Source organism: Podarcis gaigeae, assembly GCF_964106915.1.
Source record: "Podarcis gaigeae genome assembly, chromosome: 10".
NCBI classification, from domain to species: domain Eukaryota; kingdom Metazoa; phylum Chordata; class Lepidosauria; order Squamata; family Lacertidae; genus Podarcis; species Podarcis gaigeae.
In genome coordinates, this window is record NC_139686.1 from 44,629,050 (window position 1) to 44,655,271 (window position 26,222).

General features: G+C 41.8%; 1 protein-coding gene across 4 annotated transcripts in view; it reads left to right on the forward strand.

Moving 5' to 3' along the window:
- CPM (carboxypeptidase M) overlaps positions 1-26,222 on the forward strand; it is a 35,540-nt gene that overhangs the window by 4,358 nt on the left and 4,960 nt on the right. For 3 of the 4 annotated variants that reach the window (XM_083699374.1, XM_083699372.1, XM_083699373.1), the window contains exons 3-7: positions 10,473-10,570; positions 18,098-18,270; positions 20,334-20,518; positions 21,533-21,703; positions 24,589-24,741. In XM_083699374.1, coding sequence (XP_083555500.1) covers positions 10,473-10,570; positions 18,098-18,270; positions 20,334-20,518; positions 21,533-21,703; positions 24,589-24,741 — 780 coding nt within the window. Of the gene's footprint in view, positions 1-3,647; positions 3,667-10,472; positions 10,571-18,097; positions 18,271-20,333; positions 20,519-21,532; positions 21,704-24,588; positions 24,742-26,222 lie in introns of those variants that run through there. The other variant, XM_083699375.1, reaches the window with a different exon arrangement.

Sequence of the window (26,222 nt, forward strand, 5' to 3'; positions counted from 1 at the left end):
AATTATGACATTGTGAACAGGTGTCAGTGCCGGTTTACTTCAAAATTTGAATAATTATTCATCACAGTACATAAGAAGTTTACCAACAACTGCTCACTGACAGGTAATTATTTTTTATCTAATGAGTTGTAACTTTTATCTTAGCAGATAAACTGCTGTCTATAGTTAATACATGGTGACTTTTTAAAAACACACTATCTAAATTGACCTCTACATAAACCGATGAGTTCTGGTAGGCAGAGTACTCTGTCTATTTGTTATGCCACAGGAAAACCCATTTAGGACCAAGTTATTTGTACTTGTGCAAATTTATGCCATGCTCCAACAAGTGTCATAGTAAAATTAAGACCAAATAGTTTTTCGTTGCCTAATGAATGACAGTTATTCTAAGAGAAACAGCATCAAGTTACATTCTTGAGAAGTGCATCATCTGTCCACATAATCCTATTTAATCTGGGTTTGCTAGGAGTAATCTGTAATTGTATGCACGGAGGTTTCTCAACAGGAAGAAGCAGCTACTGTGATTTTATCATTTTGGGTAGAAAACGTTAAAGGGAAATATGCACAGTGTCGTATTTTGTAACTGTTTAGAAGAACAATTGAATAATAATAATAATAACAACAGCAACAATAATTCATTTATTGTTTATACCCTGCCCATCTGGCTGAGTTTCCCCAGCTACTCTGGGCGGCTCCCAACAGAATATTAAAAACACGATTAAACATCAAACATTAAAAACTTCCCTAAACAGGGCTGCCTTCAGATATCTTCTAAAAGTCAGAGCGTTGTTAATTTCCTTGACATCTGATGGGAGGGCGTTCCACAGGGCAGGCGCCACTACCGAGAAGGCCCTCTGCCTGGTTCCCTGTAACCTCACTTCTCACAGCGAGGGAACGGCCAGAAGACCCTTGATGGTGGACCTCAGTGTCCAGGCTGAACGATGGGAGTTTGAGACGCTCCTTCAGGTATACTGGGCTGAGGCAGTTGAGGGCTTTAAAGGTCAGCACCAACACTTTGAATTGTGCTTGGAAACAGTGAGAGCCAATGTAGGTCTTTGAGGACTGGTGTTATATGGTTCTGTCAGCCGCTCCCAGTCACCAGTCTAGCTGCCACATTCTGATTAGTTGTAGTTTCTGAGCCACCTTCAAAGGTAATCCCATGTAGAGTACATTGCAGTAGAACAAATTTTATAGTAGGACGCAGGTTCCTTTACATTTCTGAACAAGTGGCAGCTCTGTGATGGGAAGCGAGGTTGAAGAGATAGTGTATCTGATTCAGGCATGCTCTGCCAGTCACAGAAGTTGGTACCTTATATTCCAAGTAAATACACATGTATGTTTCTACACTAGAAAGTGCCATCATTTTACTGAAAAACACTGAGTGTTTATATCTTTCAGTGGCTTTGAAAATTACTTGGCCTGGATGATTCTCACCCTCTGCTGCTGATTCTAAACAAAAACATGGCAGAGTGGCACATAGATTTTTATGTGTAGGGTTGTGACTTCCCTGTGCTTCAATTAGAGCTTTTTAATAATTCTGACATTAATGTTATAGTGTCTAGGGATTCTGAAAAAAGTTGGTTAATTGTAATGCAGAATCCTTCTGCTTCATGATTAATATCTGTTGAGCCCATGATACAAAAAAGGAGTTCATTGGAGGATTATACCATAGTCATTAAGTGAGCAACATGCGGTGCGTTAAGAAAATATAATTGTAATCTTTTCAATTGTAGTTCTGTCAATCAAAGGTGTTTGAATGTGTATATAGCAGGCATGTACCAAGCAATATATACATATAAAATACCCAGGTAATAAACAATGCAAAATTCCTCTCCGGAGTTAAAGACCAATTAACCCGCAAATAATGTATTACACTTACCTATTGTCAATAATTAAACCAAAGCACAACTTAAAAAGACATAGGCACGTATCCATTTTAATTGACTTCCTTGGTGTTAATTGTTTTCGCAACAGTTTTTGGCTTCTTGTCAGAGATGGCTGTGCCAATTCATTTGCACATATTTCTTAAAATCAGTCTGGGTCTAAAGAGGCAGAAGGAACTGAATCATGCTTTGGAGGTCAAAAGTCTCATTCAACTTTTGTAAAATAAAAGCGTCCACAGATCTTTTTTCTAATTCTCGATCAATGTACTCATTAATGCATATCAGTTGCTGGTGTAGCTACAGCAGGGCACAGGGAGAAGGGGGATTAGGAATGACTAAGGCTCTTATCCTTTGCAAATATGCACACCCTGAATGGTAGTGTGCAGCTATGGGTGAAACTCTAAATAAATGGCATATTCAGAATACATATTTTTAATCCATCTGATTTCAAGACCAGCAGGGAACTCTTTATTGCTGCAAGAGGGAATGCCCTTGAGATATGGGGATGTGCTACTTCTGCTTAAATTGCAGAAGAATAGTTATGGAATGTGTGCATGAAGGCAATTTGAATGCTTCTGCATTAAAGGTTCCCCCATCATACATGAGATTTTGGCTTTGTTATGTTGGTCACACTGTGCCTCCAGTTCCTGTACCTACCTGTCCTCTAGAAGTGGCATACAAACTATTGCTTTCCTTTTCCCCATAGAAGAGAATGGCAGTGGTTCACATGATCACCAGTGTCAGGAACGGGAGGTGGGGTGTCGTCGTTTCCCAGCTGAATAAAGCACTGTAGTGTAGCATTTTACTTTCTCCTGTTTTGCCATTCGGTTGTATGGTGGAGGCCAACCTTGCCCCTGAGCCCTGGCAGTGGGCACTCGAGCTTCCTTTGACACCTTCTTTGCATCCCTATTGCAGTTCCTGGATCCATTCCTTCTCCTCTGCCCATCATCATGAAGTATTTTGATGTGTGTGTGCCTAACAAAACCTTGCATTCTGTACACATATTGAGAGCAAACTCATTTTCTATGTACAGGCCCCTTTGGAGGCAAAGCAGCACCATCCACTCAAGAGCAAGTTTTCAGCAGGCTGTGGAGATCCTAATCTTTCAGTAATACAAAAAATATTTAGCAAAACAGAGCTGTGTAAATGAGGGCAATGGGACCTAAGAACAGCCCAGTGAGGGCTAAACATGCTTAGTGTTCACAGTACAGTCATACCTTGGGTTGAGTGCGTTCGAGTTGCGCTCCGCGGCAACCCGGAAGTAACAAAGCGTGTTACTTCTGGGTTTCGCCGCATGTGCAGACGCTCAAAATGACGTCATGCACATGCGCAGAAGCGGTGAAAAGTGGTGCGCGCACGCGCAGACGTGCTGTCACTAGTTACGTTTGCTTCTATATACGAACGGGGCTCTGGAACAGATCCCATTTGTATCCAGAGGTACCACTGTATGCTGACTAACTGTTGTGGGGGTGGAAAACGAGGGGGAGTGAGAAATAGGTTCTATTAAACAGAAGTTCTATGAAAATGCATGGCGGGTTGGAGCCTTGAACACTCAAAAAGAGTACTCCACATTGCAATAGTTTCAGGTCTCAGTTGTAGTTCATTCAATAAAGAAAATGTGAGTTACCGGTAAGTTTCCTGCAAAGCTGATCACATTCTCCTCCTTTTCCCCTCCCCACCTTTTACACCTTAATTTTAATTGCATTTACTTGGAATGAACGACCATGGAAACTGATGGGTCATAGTTCCAAATAGATATGGCTGGAATTGAGCTGCGACTCAGGTGAGCCTTGCTAAAACAACTTGTACACCTAGCTGGACCCTGTAGTAGGGTAGAGGAAGGATGCAATCTAGGTGTGATTGCACCTCTAATGTTTTGGTGCCCATAAATATTCATTACACACCCATTTGCTTTGAGAAACAGTACATTACTTTTACCCCTCATATCAGCTCAAGAAACCATTACAATCTGACCCAGATAACTAACTCTTCAAGAGTGCTGTCTGTGTGTTTGCTAAGTACAGGGTGTTGTCTGGCCGCATTAACTGTTTCACGATGAAGCGTCGTTTCAGCTTCTCTTTGTTACTCCTGAATTTATATGCGTGATTTACGAAGATTGCATTCTATTACTGCTGCCGTGCCCTTGGTATGGAATGAGCAGAGAAGCAGGCATAATTTAAAACATTTCAAGGGTTCCTCCTATAGCCTGGCTAGCTTCCTTTTTCCCATTAAAGGGAATTGTGGAAATGCTACTTTTGGTTGTTACATTTGTACCCTGTCCTTCCACCAAATGCTGCTAAAATAATAATATAAATATTGAATTAACAAGAGTTTGCGCATTTTAGTACTGGAGTGTTGAAGGTGAATTTTAATATGTTCAGTTTTGATCATTACAAGGCAATACATCTTTACTATTCCTCTATTGTCTTGTGAAAGTTACTATCAGTACAATGTACTGAAAGCATGGTGTGTGCAAAGGTGTCCCAAAATCAATAATGGGGGGGGCAATACCTTTATTAGAACCAACCAAAACATCACAAAATAGTGAGCAAACTTCCAGGTTATGCAGATCCCTTCATCAGGCTGGATCGGATCTGCAAAATACTAGGAGGGGTACATAATATAGTGGCATTGTGTTAGAACAACAAACGTTTGCAGTGGAGCCTCTGCTAAGTCTGAAAAACTCCTCCCAGGACTTTGTAGAAAAAGAAAAGTGAGGGTTGACTCCAACAAGGTTACTGTATTGCTTTGATAGAAGGGACTTTTGCTTATCCAACAGAATTTCCCCTTCACCTGCTCTTTCCCTGGCAGTGCTACAGAGGAGTGTGGGAAACCCCAAGCAGATTTGGGGAAGGGGAGAGAGGGAAAGTTTTGTTGTGTGAGCTAAATTTATTCTGTAACTCCAGTGACTTTGTTCAACACAACTAGAGTGCTTACCTGTTGTGGCACATATACACTCATGTTTCTCTTGAAAAGGCGAGAGGGGTAGATTGTCCACTCCTCTCTGCAGCAGCATGTAAGCCTTTCTTTTTTAAAAAAGTTATTTTGCCAGCTTTGAATAATAATCTGTCTCCAGCACTGGGGATTACACATCTTCAAACGAGGGCCAAAGGGCTTTTTCACATCTCAAAGCTTTCTCTTCCCATTCCATCTGTGCAGCCAAAGCACTGCTACTTGGAATTGGTTGGCTGATCCTATTAGTTAAGAAACCAAGTCTATACAAGTTCTAATTGCTGGTCATAGGCGCTGTGTATGAATGTTGAAAACCCATCTCTCTTACCAAGAGCCAGAAGGATGCAAAACAGAGAGAGGGTCTTGCGTGACTACATAGCGAAGGTTTATGTCCTTGGCTTAGCAGGCACTAGCATATTGTGAACATCCTTAACTGGCCATATTCCTTCCACGCTAGCCGGGGAGTTAAGTCCTATGGAATTCAGTGGGACTTACTTCTTAGAAGACATGCATAGAATTGTTCTATAAACTGGGCTGAGATTGGGCAAGCTTTTTAAACCTAAACCTGATCATGAAAATTGCATAGAGTTTTAATATAGAAAATGCCCAAGCAGATCCACACTCTGGGACTGAAGATCTGTGTCAAACTTTCTCCATACTTTCTCAATGGGTGCCTTCTGTGTCACACTTTTTAATGCCTGCTAAGAGCTTTTCCATTCCAGGAAACTTATGCAGGCAATTAAGGGTACATTCCCCACAATGATCTGTTGATGTTTGTTTTTAATTTCCTTTTGCTTCTAACTTGTTTTTAACTTTTTATGATGCTATTGTTTTGTTTTGATATTGCAAACTGCTGTGATATATTCTTATGATACAGCGGTATGTAATTTATTTCTTTAAAAAAATGAATACATATAATTACTTCTGTCTTTGGAAGCAGGCAGAGTACATTCGCTTAAGAATCTTCACCGCTCTCTGCAAGTTATTTTAAAACGTCTGTTGGCTTAATAGATACAAAATGAGCCAGCAGAGTAAAAAAGAAGTTGGTAATATGTTTACTCATACATAAATTTCTGACTTAGCCCAGGAATCTTCTGTAAATCAGAGGAAGCAGATGTTGTTTTTGAAAACAACTTTTAATTTATGTACAACTGTAGCCTAATTGTAAGGAATCAGGGGGTTATTTCACTGCCCACAGCATGCCTTTACCACCTCCATCCTAGAGCCTATGTTTAGTTTCCAGTGGCTAAAGTGTATATATATAGAGAGAGAGAGAGTGTGTGTGTGTGTGTGTTATAGAACATTATGCCATTTTCCCTTTTCATAGCAGATTGGTTCTTCTTCCCCTGTTATCTTTGTAACTGCTTTGAGGTCTTTTATTGACCAAGCAGTACATACATTTTGTTAAATGAACAAATGGTTAAATAAATCTGTAATGGAAGCAAAACTCCCATTGACACCAAGTGGGAGCTTTCCTTTGGCTGCAAATAGCAGTTGTGGAGGTTAGGTTGGTTCAGGGATGTGAGCTGTTTCTTTGCTGCTTGTTCCTTTGCTGACACCATTATTTCCACAGCCCCCTCTCCGTTTCCCCTCTTGTTACAGGGACAACTTTTGCCTGTTTTGCATAAGGGTTTTCTGCCCTATTGAGTCAAACAAAGGCAGAGTGACAAACCTTTTTTAAGGTGTAGGAAGGAATTGAGAGCAGAGCACATGGGGCAGTGAGGTTAAATCTTTCATATCCCAGTTGCAATTCCAACAAAAATCTCCTCCCACATTCCTCTTAGGACTTGCCAGGGGGAATTTCTCTTTTTCTAAATCTTTCCTAAAACTCATAGCCACATGGATGAGGATGAGTTTTTAGGGCAGGGGGATTGTGGTAATGGGGAGTTTAAATCTTTAATCTCACACCGACACCGCAATTCTGATTAAACTAGCCATGCCTTGCTCTTATTGTTGTTTACACCCTAATGTTCTTTCTAATTACAAGTTTAGCATGGCATCTACCTTAGCATTTATAGCCAATTATAATCTGTCTTCTCTTTTTTCTCTTATGTCAGCAAGCTTCTAGTATTGATATAAATGACTGTCACTCCTCAGTAACCTTTCTGGAAGTATCTTAGATTTCAGGTCACCCTGCATGTTATGGTAGTTTCACTTACAAAAACCACCTTATCCCTATGACCACTCCTGTGTCGGTTTGTTTCCTTAGCACAACAGAATCCTCTTTTGGTGATAAGGACTACATAGATATTGAAATAGGTAAACATGCTTAGTAAACTTAAGTAAATAAGTAAACATGCATCAGATTAGGGTAGATGTAAAGGGATGAAGACCCTCATAAAGTATTCTGGAGACTCTCGAGCTGATTTGCAGACAGTTTCATTGTGACGCGAAAGTTTGGTAATAAAAACTAATAAGTAGCTGAATGGTTAGGAAAGTTACATCTCTACCAAATACACTAATGACTAATGAATCATTCTCACTGTACAAGTGACCCATAGTTCCTTTCAGTTATAGATGGAACTTAATGCTAGATCAACATTGCTATTTTCAGTGCTTTCATTTCCCAGAGGAATGAAAGCAAAGTTTGTCCTGATGTCTGAAAGAACATCATGTTTCAGGTGTCTCACTCCTTCTAGCTTAATAGATACAGAATGAGCCAGCAGAGTAAAAAAAAAACAGTTAGTGATATGTTTACTCATACATAAATTTCTGACTTAGCCCAGAAATCTTCTGTAAATCAGAGGAAGTAGATGTTTGTTTGTTTTTGTTCACATAGCCTGTATGTGAACTTTTAAAAATCAACAGCAATACTTTATGTACAGAAAATTGCTAAACAACGCAGCATTCACATGGGCTCCGGATCCTGATGCAAGGCAACCACAAAAGTTTAAATATTAAAAACAGTGCAATAATCCTGTATATGTCCCCTCAAAATTCAGTCTCATTTGTTTCATTTGGGTTTACTCCTTCCCAGATATGAGTTCAGAATTGCAGCCTAACTGTCTGATACAACCAAGTGAAGCTTAATATTATTTAGCTAAGTGTTTTGGCTTCCTCTGTCAGCAAAATGTAACACAGTCCAGTGCATGTTTACTCCAATGTATACAGTGGGTCACACTCCCAGTTAAGCATGTGTAGGATTGGAGCCTCTGAGAGATAGAGCCAAAATACATGTTATTTAATTCACACTTTTTACAAAATAGTCACTTTTTGGGGGGTGGGGGTGGGAGACAGCCACATGGCCCTGTATGGGAATGTGCTCCTGATCTGGGCCCCTTACTAGTTTGTTGCTGCTATTTTCCAGCTGCTGTTTGCCCCCAGAGGTGTTGGTTCCTCCCAAAGGCACAGTTTTCTGCAAAAGCAGCTGAGCAAGTGAATTGGTCAGCAGTTGGGTGGCAATTACTAAGTGGGAAATTACCAAGAAAGCCCAGACAGTCACATTTGATTTCGAAACAGGAAACTTGAAAAAATATATGAAAGGGATAGGCTGAAATTTAGAGTCGGGATATTCAAATCCAGGGATAGCTAACATGACACCCTCCAAATGCTGCTGGACACCCAACTTCCATCAGTCCTACTATGGTGCTGGGAGTTGTAGTTCAGTAACATGTGGAGAGCAGCACATTGGCTACCCCAGGTCAAATCTCTTCAGGATGCTTAGAGGTTATTTAGAATATAAAATTGTATTATATTTAAAGCTCAAATAAAATATTTGCTATGTTCAGCAGAGGTACAGATAACAGAATAGCAGTGTGGATCATGGGGAGAGTCAAGCTAAGAAATCCAATGTTTCTTTTAGAAAGTGGAACTTTTACTCAAATGATGGTAGGGGGGAGGAAGAGAGACTCTTGCAAAACTAATGCAAGTTGCCAGTAAAACTAAAAATAGAAAATGAGGACGTGTTGCTAAAAACATCCATACAGTGGTACCTTGGTAGTTGAACAAATCGGCTCCTGAATGCCGCAAACTGGACTGTTTCGGTTTGCGAATGTTTTTTGGAAGCTGAATGTCTGATGTGGTTTCTGCGGCTTCCGCTTGAGTGCAGGAAGCTCCTGCAGCCAATCAGAAGCCGTGCCTTGGTTTCCGAACTGTTGCGGGAGTAGAACGGACTCCCGCAACGGATTAAGTTCCACAACCAAGGTACCACTGTACATCAGAAGCAGAAACAGGACAGGGAGACGGTTGCACTATTAGATGAAAAAGGTGGGAAACGATTAAGGAACAAGGATTGGTAGGTTCCAGAGATGAAATTCTTGTTACTGATCTATGTAAGATTTTCAATAAGTACCCACACCAAAACCACTTTCTATGAAGAGAGACTCTGAAGAACCCAGGTGACAAAAGATAAAGTCAATGACTGGTTGACAAAATGAAATCAATGAGACACCAGACCTAGAGCTCAAATGGGAAATTAAGCATTTTCTAACAAATAAGTTACTTTCCATTAAATCTCCTTGCTAGAGCATTGGCAGGTTCACACATTACCATTGTGTGAAGCCAATGTTTACTCATGGCTTCTTGATCACGGTTTGTTCCAGTGGAGCAAACCATGATCCTTTGTTTGGACATTAAACTATGTTTGTGGTTTGTGGTACTTAGGGTAGAGCAAAGCAGAAGTGATTTCCATGTTTGCACAAAAGCATTAATCATGATTTATCATGAAGTATGAATGTGGTTGGTGTAACAGCATTTTTTGTTTTGTTTTAATGTTATATTGGGGGAACCTAGGAAATCAGCCTAACCTCTTGCTGTAAAGCATTATGAAACCAATAATAACATTAAAAAAAATGTTACTGAGGTAGAAACAGCATGGCTTCTGCAATGGGAAGTACTGCATCAACAAGATTTTAGAATTTTTTAATGGGTGGCAGCAAATATATAGGGCAATCTGGTATAATTTATTTGGCATTCTGAACAGTAGTCTTGAGAGACAATGGAGTGCGCCTCCAGAGGTGAAGCCAACCATTGCATTAGCAGCACTGAAGTGACCGCCCTGGAGCGCAAGCCTGGGCAGAGTGTATGGAGGTCCTGGGCAGCTCAGTCTGCCTCGTAGTCTGACCCTGTAGTTGCCTTTAGCTAAATTTTGTTTTCTGGTTTCTGACCAAAAATTCATGCCAGCTTTTGTTTGTTAAGAAAGTTAATTCTCGTGCCTTATATGGTATTCTGTTGCTTTTTAGTAAGCTCCTTTTTTTGCTTTACTTTTTCCCATTATTCCTTTGCAGCTGATTTCCTGTTGATATATTTTTAAAGTCGTCTTCTGTTAAATAAGACTTTGTTTGTAGAAGTGGGTTAAGCTTTTAAGACTGAGGAAACATTTATGACAGTTTTTATTTAATAATATTGTTTACGTTTTATTTTTGGCTTAAGCTAAAAAACAATGTTTGGGTTGCAATTCTGTACATAGTTACTCACGCTTGAATCCCAGTAATTACACCAAAAAATTCCATGGTGAATTGCAGCCCAACTGCTTATCAGTCAGGAAGATCCTGTGCCTGTTATTCTAGGAAGGGTTTTTTTGGCGGGGGTGGTGGTGGTGGTTTCCAATTGAGCCAAAGGAGATATAGCCCTTCATTTGTTTACTTTGCATTATTTTGCCATGGTATATATATAAAAAAATTTCTTTTCCACTTAAAGGTAGAGACCTGTGGGTTCTTGCTTTGGGAAGGTTTCCAACCCAACATAGGATTGGCATACCAGAGTTCAACTATGTTGCTAATATGCATGGGGATGAGGTACGTCTACTACTTCAATTGTTGTGGTTTCCTTTACAGCATTGTTTGCCTGATATAATGGAAGCAGCTGAGATCATATACTCATGGAAGTCTTAAGTTTTTGCCAAATTGCTAGAGATGCATTTAAAAAGTCTGGTAACATTTCTCTCTTTAAGGATTCAGAATCGAAGGATGGAAGTGTCGTGGTGGAATTGAAGAGAGAGAGAGAGAGAGAGAGAGAGAGAGAGAGAGAGAGAGAGAGAGAGATGTTCTAAATATTATCAAAGGGCCTGTCTAATATTTAGAAGGTCCATCTGTTTCAAGCATTCCTCAAGACTGGGTTTTAGACTTTCTTTCTCTCAGTTGATAACAGCTGAAGAAAACAATAATGGGGAGAATGATACATATGATCTTCCTGGTGAATTTCCTAGGACCCCTAGGAAACAAACAAATGACAGAAAAAGCCATAATCTGACTTACTTTGTGCATTTTTGGCAGCCTTCAGTAATAATTTGAAAGAGCATACCAAACAATAACTGTCCAGCTAAGTTCTCCAAGGCTAGTTTTATCTTGTTGCCAAAGCTGAATGCTGATAACATCAATGTGGTTGAGACAGCGTCTCAAATGGCAGCATGAAAAGAATGATACATTATGAAAATAATGTGTTAATAGTAATCAGAGCTTTTTTGTAATGGTAGTCACTGGTGCAGATTACCATCACCTCTTTCTCTTTGGTGCCTATGGATTGGAACCATTGTGTGCTAGCATTTATCAAGATATTAGTACTGGCACCTCATTATTTTTTTTAAAAAAGAGCACCAATTGTACTTGGATATTATGTGTGTAGGCCTTCTGTAGTATGATTACAGTAATAGCCAGTGTTTCCTCTATTTTAATCTGGAGTGGACTGGAGCTTTTCTCGTCTCATTCTTTTCTACTTTACCCTCCTTTTCTCTTCAGATGTATTTCTTTCCTTTAAAGCAGGGGTCAGCAAACCTTTTCAGCAGGGGGATGGTCCACTGTCCCTCAGACCTTGTGGGGGGGCAGGACTATATTTTGGGGGAAAAAGAAAAAAAGAATGAATTCCTATGCCCCACAAATAACCCAGAAATGCATTTTAAATAAAAGCACACATTCTACTCATGTAAAAATAGCAGGCAGGCCACACAAATAATCTAGAGATGCATTTTAAATAAAAGGGCACATTCTACTCATGTAAAAACATGCTGATTCCTGGACTGTCCACAGGACGGATTTAGAAGGCGATTGGGCCGGATCTGGCCCCCATACCTTAGTTCACCTACCCATACTTTAAAGTCATCCAGGAAAAAATAATGTCAGCAGGCTTTATGCCCAACGTATTTCATATGGACTGGCTGGAATTTGAAAGTAAAGGCCCATACAACTATATGGGATCAGATGCAATTTAAAGAACTACATTAAATTTGTTGTGTTTTAGTAGAACTGAATGGCACTTGATGTTGCTGATTACCTTTCTGTCTCCCCTTCCGCTGAACTCCACCCCCCTTTCTTCTACAGATATGGAAAGAAATAAGTGTAGATTATAATGTTGACATGACTCAGCTCCAGTCTTTCCTTAAAAGTTTATCTGAACTATCATGCATTGACTTTGTTGGCAATTTTTATTTTCGATAGGTCAAACTTTTAAGTGGGGTTGATTATTCTATTTTGTCAGTAATCCTGGAGTTTTTCTGTGCTTTGATCCATTTGCATAATAATTTATTTATAAAAGACATATCTAATCCTTAGAGGAATGCCTATACAGTAGAAGATAATTATTTTAATTCAATGGAAATATCTCTCACAGCATCACAATAATAATGAAAATCCAGACTTTTTGGCAAAGTTGATGAAGTGTTGTTTTTTTTTTTAGTTTTGGCAAAAGTTGTTGAGCTTTTTGGGCAAAATCACTTCTTAAAAATATGCTTTTTTAGAGCTGTTTTTATGGAAAAACATGGATTGCCATACGTCCAGATTTTCCCAGACATTTGCCCAATTTCCACCTGGACACTGCTGCTTCCCAGATATCCAGGAAAATCCAGACATATTTGGGCATGGAAGACAATGGATTTTTGGGCACATTTTTCAACAAAATTCTTAAAAATGTTAGGGGGAAATATTGACAGATTCTTATCTACACTCTGAAGTGCAGCATGTATATATTGGTCAGTGCAGTAAGGAATAATTGTGGAATGTCTGGGGTTGACTGTGGAGGAGAGAGAGGTTAAGCATTTTGGCTACACAATGGTTCCTTTCTGTGTTCTCAGTTCATTCTCAAGTTTCAGTCTCAATTCAAGTGCAGGTAGAAAAAACGTTAACAGTCGCACAATGCTAATACTGGAAGGGAAAGCAGAATATTTTGCATACTGTATTTAAAGAGAGAAATGCTGTACAAGCAGTTGGTTCCTCAAGTAAGGAATGTGGAAGGGACGGGAAAAGAAGGACCGAGAGCTGACCTGGCAGCACTAATAAATCCATTAAAATGATAACCAGGAAGCCCTTTTCTAGTGTTTAGGCCCTCACCAGGTTTTCACCATGATCCAAACAAGCAGTGACAGAGCTTTCCCAGTGGCTACTGTGGAACATCTTGGCATTTATGTTTTGCTTTTTAGCTTTCCATAACCATCTGTATAACTCAAGTACTTATGTGGCTTGTCTGGTTGCAGTCGATCCTCAACCCCACAGATTTATCAGCTGGGGCATTTGGCCACTTCATTCATTTTGGGAGCGAACCAGTCCACATGGCACACGCTGGACTTTGTCCATCAAGATTATTGATTGATTGAATTTTTATACCACCCCTATACCCTCAGGTCTCAGGGTGGTTCACAAAATAAAATCAAAATATAAAACCACAAAATACATAATCAAAATGACAACAATGACAACAAGCCAATAACACGCCCCCCCTGAGATCCTCAGGTGTGCAGGGATTCCACACATACATCTTATGCACAGAGAGCTCTTAATCCTGTTGGGTGCCTAAAGGTTTTGGATTCTCCTCCTGCAACAGCGAGGGCTAAAAAACTCTCTCTCTCTCTCTCTCCCTCTCTCTCTCCCCCCCCCTCTCTCTCTAAATGCTCAAAACTGGTTTATTATATGGATGTGATGTCACCTATACAGCTTCTAGCCAGGGAAAGCTTCATAATAAGGGGACTGTGTCTTACTGAGGATACCAGGAAGGCAAAGAGCAGTTACCGTGGTTGCCTGCTTCCAGTGAATTCTGGCAATTCACTCTTCACAGGTTGAGGGATAGCCTTTAAGGAGTTTGCAGGTTACAGAGAAGAAGATAAAAGAGACTGGCTAGCTCAGGGTAAGAGGTTGAGGATGTGAATTTATACAGGTAGGTGCCACAATAACGGAAAACAACCTGCTGCCGTAACAAAATGCTATCTTAATATGGATTGCAGCCCCTTCTCTTCCAAGGCACACTTCTCTTTCATCCAGACCCGGGAAAAGGAGAACCCAGCATGTAAATCATTGTGTACTCCAAAAAACAAATTCTAGTCTGATTAAAAAATAAAAATAAGGACAATTTCTCTCTTGACAGCAGCGAAGCAACAGCATTGTTCTCAGTTGTTGCTGATGGGGAGAGGCCTGACTGCGCTAACAAAGAAGCATTCTTTTTAGCAGCGCTTGACAGTGCCAATATGAGCATGACTTTTTTTAAGCAAGCAAACAAAACCACATATGACCCATATCAGGGTGGGTTGGGGGGAACAACAGGAAGAAGCCTTGTGGGAAGTGTCTGCCTGTCTGCTGCGAGATATATATTGCAATGATAATATTCAATTTGCATTACTGATGGGCTTACCAAAGGCTAATTTTATTACTTGGTGGTGTGTAGTTTTAATTATTTCCATACCATGAAACTTGTGTAAAACTATAATTTAGTTCTATGCAAATTGAACAATACCATATTATGAGTCTGTGGCATGGGTGAAGTAGGCTAACCTTGCTTAAATGTGAAAAATGAAGTGAAAAGGAAGGTAAGCCAAATAGTGCATTAGACACCCCCCCAATTCAATAGACATGTCTATGAATTCACTTTTGGGGGTGGGGGGAATAGATCTCTTCTCCCGCTACAATTAAGGGAGCCATCAGATCCACTCACCAGCCCAAGGCAGGACCATTCACCCTACTTTCCCCACACAGAGTACACTATGCAATTCACACCACACTGCATTCTGAGGAAAGAGAAGGTGCACTGCAAAGCCAGTAGTTTCAGATTAAGGATTTCACATGAAGCCAGGTGATTGACAGAGGCCTGTAGGAGTTGGTGGTGGTAAGGCACTCTAGTTCAGAAAGGTTCCCCATTCATAAAATACTAACCTATTGATTTCCTTGTGCTAATTCTCACTTCTGTACTTTCCTCATGTGTGGGGCCTGGCTTTTCATTAATTCCTCCCCTCCCCTGGTGATTCAGTATGTTGAATACTTACTTTAATTGCTGTTTTATGGCTTGGCCTAGTTTAGTTGCTGCTGTTTCTGTTTCTGTTGATGTTGAATGTTTATTCCATAGTTTTACTCTTTTCACTGTGCATGTGTTGCTTTGCGAGATTATGCTAAAGGGTAATTATGAATAGATACCTGCCAACCTTTCTTTTCATCCTCCTTTAAGGACTCATGTCTTCTCTTGCATTTTCCTCTTGATGAGGCACTGCTTCCTTTGAATAATTTTTATTGTCAGCTAATTGTAGTATAGGTTTAATTGTAAACCCTTTAGTTATGCCTAGTTTTCCTTATTCTGCCTATCTCATTCTTGTGAGCACTGCAAGCAGCAACCCGTGCATTTTATTCATATACAGCACATAGTATATGTTTGGTGCTTTAATAAATAACTGTTGCTGCTGATCTCCACAACATCTCACATTATTTCCTTGAGGTTGCAGTTTGACACAGAACAGCAAATAGGAATTAGATCCCTACTTTATCATTCATGTCTGAATACAAATGCTACCAAGTTCCTCAGCTGGAGTGAGATCATGACGGTATCCACAGGACAAAAATGACTTATATCTAACAAACTTTATAATTAGGCTTGGAAAAATTGGCTGCAAGGGGAGCCTATTTTCAAGGCTAATTGCTGTGCATGGCGGGCATTTTCAGAGGAGATGAGCCTCTCTTCCCTCTGTGCTTTAACTCTCCTGCTGAACTGTATGACACTATTAATTAGAATTGCAAAAAAGTAATTGGAAAAAAAGCCTTTCATGATTAAATTATAACTAGAATATGCTCATCATCGCCTAGGAAAAGTGTCAGAGGTCCCACGGTAGGAAAAAACCTAGAACATGTCCCTTTTTTTTTGTGCACCGTGGAAAGTGACTAGATACATGTTGAAGAGCTATGGTGACATTTATAAGTGGGAAGGGTGGTGATGTTCTGTTTTTGCAATAGGAACTATTTTTACGATGCAACATTATGTCATTGCTAATCCTATTTAAAATGTTGAGATGGAAGCAAACATCCATTGCACTATGTATTATCCTATTATGTCTCTGAGTGCCTACTTTACTGGCTTGCTTGGGCCTGCCTAGCACTGGCATTCAGCATTTGGAAGGTTTATCAGTTCTGCTCCATAGTAATAAGACAGAACGGGACATTTTTAGCATGTGATATCAAAGTGCTTTCTGACCCTTTGCCTTTTCCTCTCTTGTCTCATTTCTGCTTTTGTCTCCATCCTTTGGCCTAACATAGCTTTGCTTACAAACTTGGATGACGTCTTACTAAGGGGCTGCTTCCTCTAAGTGTGCACATATAATTCAGTAGCTGAGTTGGTTGTCTTATCATCCTGCCAGGTAGTAAATAAAAGTTGTTTCCAGTTAACACATAGGTGAGTGTGGAAACTCTTGCCTGAATCTACCTTTGGTCTTTTAGTAGGATTCAGTCATTAAGGAATAAGTCAGGAGAGTCATTTAATCCAGGGAGACTATGACATGCTTATTAAACTTTTGCCATACTCTCTTTTTTATTTTCCTGCTGAAGCTTCCCTTCCTTTTAGGCATAGCAGTTTCTGAAATTTGTCCAGTTTCATTAAAAATCTGCATTAAAGTTCGTTGTGTTTTGGTCATGAGCAATGTTGAACGAAGTAGAGCTATGTATTTTACAAAACCATTCCAGGTCTGTTAACTAGAAAATAAAAATAAAAATACACAGTCTTCCTCTTGCCTCTCTATTCCAGAAACCAGATCTCATCTGACAGTAGCTGAAGTGAACTTGTAGGAAGTCTACAGCATTCCAAACTTACAGAGTTGGACACTTTATTACGCAGTATAGTTTTCATTGTAACAACACAATGTCTGCAGTATAGACAAAAGAGAATAGAATGTGCTGGTTTAAGGAATGTCCTGGGTACATAGCAATACATTATGATATTTATCTGTGAAGTCCCCAAGAGCGGAAAAAATTATGCTCTTAAATTTGCTCTTAAATCTGTAGTTAAAGAAGTTAGATTAGCTTCAACCAGAGCCAGGGCCTTTTCAACACTGGCTCTGGCCTGGTGGAACGCTCTCATGAGACCAGGGCCCTGCAGGATCTGATTTCTTTCAGCAGGGTCTGTAAGACAGAGTTGTTCCACCTGGCCTTTGGCTTGGAGCCAATTTGATTCCCTCCCCCTCTTTCTTTTTCCTTCTCCTCCTGTGATGAGGCTGCATTTTAATATTTTAATGTTTCAATATTTTAATGTATTTTAATCTTGTTTTTTAAGTTGTATTCATTCAATTTGTTTTTATTATTGCTTGTTAGCCGCCCTGAGCCCGGCCTTGGCTGGGGAGGGCAGGGTATAAATAAAATTATTATTATTATTATTATTATTAGTTGGACTACAACTCCAGTAAGCTCCAGCTACTGTGACCAATGGTCAGGGGTGATGGTTGTTGTGGTATAAAAGCTCTGAAGGGCATCAGGTTGGGGAATGCTAGGCTATAACATCTAATTCTCAGGCTTGTGCTCCTTGCTGAAAACTGCTGCTTACAGTGATAGGGCCAGCTCACACTGTGAAAATGTTTCCATTCAATGTGTTTTGGTTGTCTGTTGCCATATGTGTGCATATGATTGTGTGGGGAATGTAAACAAATACAGCTACAGGGATTTTTCCACTCACTGCTGCTTTTCTCCAGCTGCAGTGATTGGGAGGGGAAACTCATTGTTTGCTAGCTGTGCCTGTGTCTGCGTCCTGTCTGGTTCACTTTCCACATGGATAGCATTGCTTGGGCAACGGGTATTTTGGCTGGAACTGGTTTTCAGTGGGAAGCCTCACCCAGGCCCCAAATGCACTAAAGCATTCACTGCCACAGTTTTTGCTCAAGCCATAAGAAAAGTATCGCTGTGTTTTTCTTGGCTGTTTGATTTCTGGGGGAAATATATTTTAACCCAATTCATGTTGGCCATCATATTCTGCTTGCTAGTTTTAGGAACACGGTGCTTTGTATTAGGTCTGCATTTGTACCTCGGGCAAACTAAGATCTGTGCTGCACCTTATTGTCCATTGCATTTAAAACACACACAACTCTCTGCTTCTTAACACAGGCAGTCGGGAGGGAGTTGCTGCTCCATCTTATAGACTTTTTGGTAACCAGTGATCAGCGTGATCCAGTCATTACAAAACTCCTTGACAGCACCCGAATACACATCCTGCCTTCAATGAACCCTGACGGATTTGAATCAGTAATAAATGCCAGCTGTGAGCCTCTTTTAGGCAGGTGAGAACAGAGCAAAAATTGTTATGGGGAGCACCTTAGGGTTTGCTTTCAATATGTTTCAGAACCCCACATTACATTCGCCCAAAGGCTTTTTACCTTCTGTTCCTGGTTCCAGGACCTCAAACTCCAAGTTGTCTTGAATCTGGGTCCTTCTAGGACGGGGGTGAGAAAACATTTCTTTATTTCTCCTTCTCCTCCTTCTTCCCTGTTAAAAAAAATAAAACGATGGAAGAAAGAGAAAGAAAAAAGAGCAAAAAAGAGCAAAAAATACAAGGATATAATATAGTACACTAAATATACCGTATTGGCCCGAATATAAGCTGCACCCGAAGATAAGCCGCAGCTTTAAAATTGGAGGGGGGGGGGCAGAAAAAAAGAGAAAAAATCCCCAAATATAAGCTGCCCCATTCCTTACTACTCCTGGCTACGTACTGGGGGGGGGGGGAGCATGCTACGTTGCTGGCGGCCTTTCCCCTTCCTTTCTCTCTCCCTTCCTAGCCTTGGAGAGGGTGGGGAATGACATGCGGGGCAGGCACCGCTTTGCTGCGCTCCTGGCACTGTTTGCCCTGCGCTCCTGGCTGCACACCATAAGGTTGCAAATATAAGCCTCATTTTAACTTTTCACGGTCGGAATTTGGGGAAAAAGTGAGGCTTCTATTCAGGCCAATATGGTAATAAGTTACATTTCCATACATAATAATGATACAGCTTTTAAAGGACATCTGCAGGCAGCCCTGTATCAGGAAGTTTTTCATGTTTGATGTTTTATTAGGTTTTTATAATAATAATTTATTATTTATACCCCGCCCATCTGGCTAGGTCCCCCCAGCCACTCTGGGCAGCTTCCAACAAAACACTAAAATACAATAACCTATTAAACATTAAAAGCTTCCCTAAACAGGGCTGCCTTTAGATGTCTTCTAAAAGCTTGGTCATTGTTTTTCTCTTTGAAATCTGGTGGGAGGGCGTTCCACAGGGCGGGCGCCACTACCGAGAAGGCCCTCTGCCTGGTTCCCTGTAACTTGGCTTCTCGCAGCGAGGGAACCGCCAGAAGGCTCTTGGCACTGGAACTCAGTGTCCGGGCAGAATGGTGTTTTTATGTGTGTTGGAAACCACCCAGGGTGGCTGAGGCAACCCAGCCAGATGGGTGTGGTATAAATAATAAAATTTGTTGTTGTTAGGCTGCATTTTTCATATCTTCAGGTGCTCTAGTGGCATGGGTGCTACAAACGCTGCCATGCACTGCAGGGGTGTTTGAGTAGCACCTAGGGGTGGTTGTTTAATTCAGCCTCTGCTTACTCAACCACCTTTCCCAATCCTTGAAAAGTATGGCTAGAGGTTATAGCTGTTTTAGTTTCTGTATCAGCTGTTCATTCGTTCTTTCAACTGGACCTAGATGCTTGAGGATAATGAGGACTATGAGGTACCCATTGGATATTCCATTCATTAGCCCACCTGTTAAGCGAGGCCAATAATTAATTAATCCTTCAACTGCGCTATTGCTGCTGGTCACTCAGCTTTCAGCTGACCCACATCCTGCTGGTACTTATTCCTGGAGCACAAACAGTAAATCAAGACAACAAAGCAAGCAAACAAAAAAGACAAAAAACTCTGACAGGGTGTTCCAATAAACAAAAAGGAAGAATTCTGCAAACGATTAGCCTATCTCCTTGAAATACAAGATTCTTCTGCAGTAGGCCTCCCGTATGCAAGGGTGGGGAGATTTTTCAGCCTGAAGGCCGTGTATCCTGGTGAAAGACACCAGAGGCAAAAACAGGCAGAACAACATATGAAATGTTTACCTTTGTACAGTAGGCTAGTCTACAACTATCCTCCATTTAGGCAAGCAAAAGGCATTAGTAGGATTCAAAGATACAAAAAGTTTGAGAATCCCTGCCATAGACAGCTTAAAACTATGTCTGAATAGCCAACTGTATTCTAGGGCCCTACTCAAAGAGGCCCTAAACAGACAGATTGCAACCAAACATTTGCATCCTAAACTCACTCATTTGAAAGTATGTTCTAGATGACAGCCTAATATATATTTTTTTATCCCTCTTAAGATTCAATGCTAATAATAAAGATCTGAACAGGAACTTCCCGGATGCCTTTATCCTAAATACTCATGACATCCAGCCAGAGACTGAAGCTATAATGAACTGGTTAAAGAATGAAAGCTTTGTCCTCTCTGCTAATCTGCATGGCGGATCACTGGTTGCAAGTTACCCTTTCGATAATGGCAATTCAGGTAAGCTATCGCTTGAGCGTAGGGTCACTAAACCTATTGGCAACCCATAGCTGATGTTGCACGATACACAGGCAAAGGCAGGTCTTCAATTCTGTCTATAATACAAAGTATTTGAATCATTTGATCTCGATCATATAGACCTGTTTTGAACTCCCATCAGCACCAGCCAGCATAGCCAATAGTCAGGGTTGATTGTTGTTGTTTAGTCATTTAGTCGTGTCCAACTCTTCATGACCCCATGGACCAGAGCACGCCAAGCACTCCTGTCTTCCACTGCCTCCCACAGTTTGGTCAAATAACTAAGAGAAGCTATGAACTATGCTGAGCAGGGTTGATTATATATATTCAAAACAGGAATTCATAACATGGAGTCTACATCATAGCACTGGTCAACACCCCCACAGACATCCAGCCAAGCCACAACAGGGCACAGTTACAGTGGTACTTGCTTTCCAGCGGTTCTCAACCTGTGGGTCCCCAGATGTTGACTACAACTCCCATCATCCCTGAGCTCTGGCTTTGCTAGCTAGGGGTGATGGTAGTTGTAGTTCAACAACATCTGGGGACCCACAGGTTGAGAAAGGCTGCTTCACACTGCCGTTGATCTAGTCTAGAGGGAATTTGCTGTGCCAGTAATGTAAATTTGAAAACGTGGCAAGCTATACATGCGACAAATAGTGGCGGGAGTGGCCCGTCCTGCTTTGCCACCTGAGATGTTGTAGAACTCACCAGAAACCAGCACCACTGCTTCTTCTCACTTCTCTGGCAGCAGGCGGAGCACACTGGGGGATTCCATCACTTGAGGCAGCTGCCTCAGTTTGCCTCATGGGTGAGCCAGCCCTCATTTTTTAGCAATCCTTGTACTGGGAAGGATTTCTAGTGGTAGCCAGAAATGTGCCTATGCTTGTAGGATGCAAACTATACTTATTAGTTGTGATATGTGTGTGCAGAAACCCAGGCAAACGCAATCTACACTGTAACCAAATTTCCACTGTGGTTGCTTTCTTTCCACAGTTACTGTTAATTTTCTGGATGAGAGCCGAACTGTGGATAATGATGTTTTCATGCACCTGGCGAGAACATACTCCGAGAAACATGCCACGATGCATAAAGGGAATGCGTGTAACTCTGTAGAATACTTCCCAGATGGCATTACAAATGGATATCAGTGGTACATGCTTCAAGGTAAGAAATTCCCCCGTTGTTCCCTAAGCGCTCTCCTCCTTTTTTGTATATTCTACGCTGCGTACACAGGTATAAAAACAAACGAAGGAATTTAAAACAGTAAAAATCCACAAAGCAATAAAAAAAATACTGCAGCGATCCAGTGCAAAGCAATGCATAATACATTGCAATCAAACACAGTGAACACTTGCAAGATCAGTAGGCCATGGTGGGGAGACAGGATCCAACTGACAACATTTTCACAGTGTGAGCTGGCCCTATCACAGTAAGCAGCAGGATCCAACTGACAAGCCAACTGAGCTCTTCCACTCCCCTTTCCCAGCCATTTTGACTGGCTTGTTGGACCACCATTGGAAAGCACAGCAGCAGGAGACTTTTTCAGGTGGTTCACAATTTAGCGGAACCACCTGCAACATCGGGGCCCAGTACGGGCCACATGTTCTCCTGCAATAATTTTGCAAAGTTTTTTGCAGATAAAATCGCTCAGATTCGGGAGGAAGTAGACTCCACCATGGGAGCAGGGCCGGGGCGGGAGAGTGCTAGAGTTCTTTCTAGTCAAGTTGAGTGGGATCAATTCCAATCTGTTACCTCCGAGGATGTGGACAGGCTGCTCGGACGAGTGAAACCAACCACCTGTCTCCTGGATCCTTGCCCATCCTGGCTTATTAAAGCTAGCCGGGAAGTACTGGGCGATGGGCTTCGTGGGGTGGTGAATGCTTCCCTCCGTGAGGGAGCCTTCCCAGACCCGCTGAAAGAGGCGGTTATTAAACCGCTTCTTAAGAAACCATCTTTAGATGCGGCCATGATGGCCAACTATCGCCCAGTCTCAAATCTTCCATTCTTGGGCAAGGTGATTGAGCGAGCGGTTGCCGAACAACTCCAGGCACGCCTGGAAGAAGCGGACCATTTGGATCCCTTCCAGTCAGAATTCAGGCCTCATCATGGGACTGAAACTGCCTTGGTCGCACTGGTTGATGATCTCCGGCGGGCTAGGGACAAAGGTGAGAGCTGTTTCCTAGTTCTGCTGGATCTCTCAGCGGCGTTTGATACCATCAACCATAACATCCTTCTGGACCGTCTTGAGGGGCTGGGAGCTGGGGGCACTGTCATACAGTGGTTCCGCTCCTTCCTCCTGGGCCGTGTTCAGAAAGTGGTGGTGGGGGATGAGTGTTCAGACCCCTGGGCTCTCACTTGTGGGGTGCCTCAGGGTTCTGTCCTCTCCCCCATGCTTTTCAACATTTACATGCAGCCGCTGGGAGAGATCATCAGGAGGTTTGGGCTGGGTGTTCATCAGTATGCGGATGATACCCAGCTCTACCTCTCTTTTAAATCAGAACCAGTGAAGGCGGTGAAGGTCCTGTGTGAGTGTCTGGAGGTGGTTGGAGGATGGATGGCGGCTAACAGATTGAGGTTGAATCCTCACTACTTTTTTTGGACCAATTTCCTGGCAAAGATTCAGAACTTTCGAAGTTCTTCAGTCTTAAGCTAGTGATGGGTGGGTGGATGAAGTGAGATGAGGTGTCAAGTGACATTTGCATTCCAAAGTGGGTGCCCAACACACTTATAAGTCTCTGCTTGTATTGATGTGTGTGTGTGTGTGTGTATGTGGTTTGGGGGTGTGGAGAGTAAATTTTATGAGGACTGTGCCTATTGTGTGCATAAGTTGGATAACCCAGGAAAGTAATCCTACATTGTAGTTGGTTGCCACTCAACCAGAGAAAAAAATGTCCTACCCATATACCTTTTGCAGTCTTCTTGTTGGAAAAGTGAGTGGAAAGGTGTTTCCTTGCCTTCTTACTTCATTGACATGAACTTTTAAGTTGCATGCAGCTATGTAGTGGGAGTAGGAGACCAAGAAAAAGTGGGAGCAGCCTAGTGCCGGTGTAGTAGTAGTAGTAGTAGTAGTAGTAGTAATAATAATAATAATAATAATAATAATAATAATAATAATAATAATAATTTATTTATACCTGGCCCATCTGGCTGGGCTTCCCTGGCCACTCTGGGCGGCTTCCAACCAAATATTGAAATACAGTAATAATAATGGCTTAAGACAATGGTTTTCAACCAGTGTGCTGTGGCACCCTGGGTGCCATGAATGATGCTCAGGAGTGCTGCAGGCAACACTGGCCTCCGTCCCTCTTTCCTTCCCTGCCTCCCTCAGATGCCGTCTCACGTTTCTGCCTCCCAAAGGCTTGCACAACTGTTTGTTGCAGCAGCCCTGGCTATGAGCTCCCCAGGCAAATTGTGCCTCTGGGGCTGGCCAGGGGGTGCTTACCAGGCCACTGTGGGGCAGGGCAATATGAGGAGGCACCTCTCTTTGGGGTGGGGGGTGGGCAGCTCAGAGACCAGGGGCAGCAGCTGTCGCTGCATGGAGGACCCCCAAAGAGAGGGAAGAGGAGAGGAGGCTGAGGGAACGCTCCACAAGGGATGGTGTTTGAAAAAGGGTGAGAGGCTGCCAGCTCTGCAGTCAAGGGGTGACATAACTGGGCTCCTGAGCCCCACGGGGGTGTCGCAGAAAGAATGTAGCTGCATCAAGGGAGCTGTGGACTCAAAAATGTTGAAAATTTCTGACTTAAGAGAAAACTGTCCATGCTTAGTCATTTGCCACTGGCAGATTCCACAGGACAGTCTAGGGGGGGAGAAGCAGAGGGCAGCGGTAGCAGATCAACAAGCCGAAGTGACAGTGGCGGCTGGAGGACTGGAACAATGCTGACTTTTCTGCTGACCAGCTGTTTGCTGCTCACATGCCAAATCAGCTTCCTGGGGACATTTGAACCAAGGCTGATGAGTTGAGGCACCTGGCAAAGGAGTTTAGGAGAGTCTTTAAAACGCTAACTTTTTCTTAACGGCATTTAAACTATGCATTTAAATATATACTTTAGGTGGCATGCAGGATTATAGCTACGTCTGGGGACAGTGCTTTGACATCACTCTGGAAGTATCGTGTTGTAAATTTCCACAAAAAGATGAGCTTCCATCCTTCTGGAACGACAATAAAAATGCTTTGATTGAATACATTAAACAAGTTCATCTAGGTAAGATGGCTCTACTCAATTTTCTTTTATCATAGCTAATATTCTGGTTTGCATGTGTTGTAAACAAAAGCTGCCCTTATGGGGGACACAAGAGCCCTTATAGAGTCCTTTGTAGGTTCTTCATCGGTAGGAGAAAATAACAGAGGCCAATCAGAGAATATTGAGAAGCAAAGCAGCTAGTAACCCTGATCTTTATTAAACTGTTGCAACAGGGTGCTCCCCCACACGCAGGAGAGAGGAGGACCACGAACCATGTGTGCTTGCCCTTATATAGCCATTTTGACATTCCCTGCCCTGGAGCTCAAGACCACCCCCCAGAAACATCATACATACATCACAGAAGGTGTAGCCCAAGACCGCCCCCCACAAACATCATACCGGCATCACAGAAAAGGCGGTCTACAACAGAAATTTGAATGTTGTTTTTCCTGTCTGCCAGGTTATCTGATAATGCCTTATCTGATTGGCTTTCCTGGTAGTCTGGCCATTCCTTTGAGATGGTAATTACCCAATTCCTGGGACAATGGGAAGGTTCCCTCACCCCCTCCCTCCTTGCAGAGAAACATTTGGTCAGTTTGAGAGTCAAAATGGTTTCAGGACTGTCTTCCTGTGCTGCTTCAGACAGGTGGTTTATATATTTATGTTTGTGTTTGCTTGGTACCTTTATGAACATTTATTATATATAAGACCTTAAAATTTTTATTACACATGTTGTCAAATAAGATCCTTAAAGAACAATGAAGAAAACATCTCTGATAAATATTATTTACTGTAATAGGAGTTTTTACAGATCTGCATGCAAGCACTTTAGCGTTCTAATTAGTATGGTAATTGCTCAGGAAGGGGGCTAAAAGTAAAGGATTTCTGAGAATGTGCTGCCAGAAAGCGACGGAAAAGGTTTCAGTTCTGTTTTGAAGAACAAAGCAATTTTACCCAGTGAAAATAGTATGAGGATTGGTAGTGTTCAAGGAAGAGAGGAAGGAGTCAGTGACTCTGCCCATCAACTAGGGGACAGATGGGGAACCTGTGGCCCTCTGAATATAGTTGGGCTACAGCTCAAGTACTGAGCTAGTTGGGCTAATGGGAAACAGACAGCGACTGAAGTGAAAACAGATCAAACTGATGTGTACCAGGATTTGCAAAATCGAATTGAAACACAGCTGTTTTTTCAAAGCATGTTATGTGTACATACCTTTAGTGTTACAGAAGAGTACACTCCAGTGGCAATGTTCACGCATGGCCCCTATTTACATGAGCAGGAAGCCATGTTTGCATGCTATGTAGTGAAGCAACACTGCCCTCCCATGGATTGCCAGGGGCAAAACTTTTAAGCAGGCTAATTAATACATCAAGTTCACTTCCAGACATGGCCTGTTCACTTAGCATTGAGTTCTGATTCGTTTTCAGAGGCAGTCATATGCACTCACATCAAGCATTTCCCCGTCACTCTCCTTATTTAATTTTTACAAATTGTTTTGTTG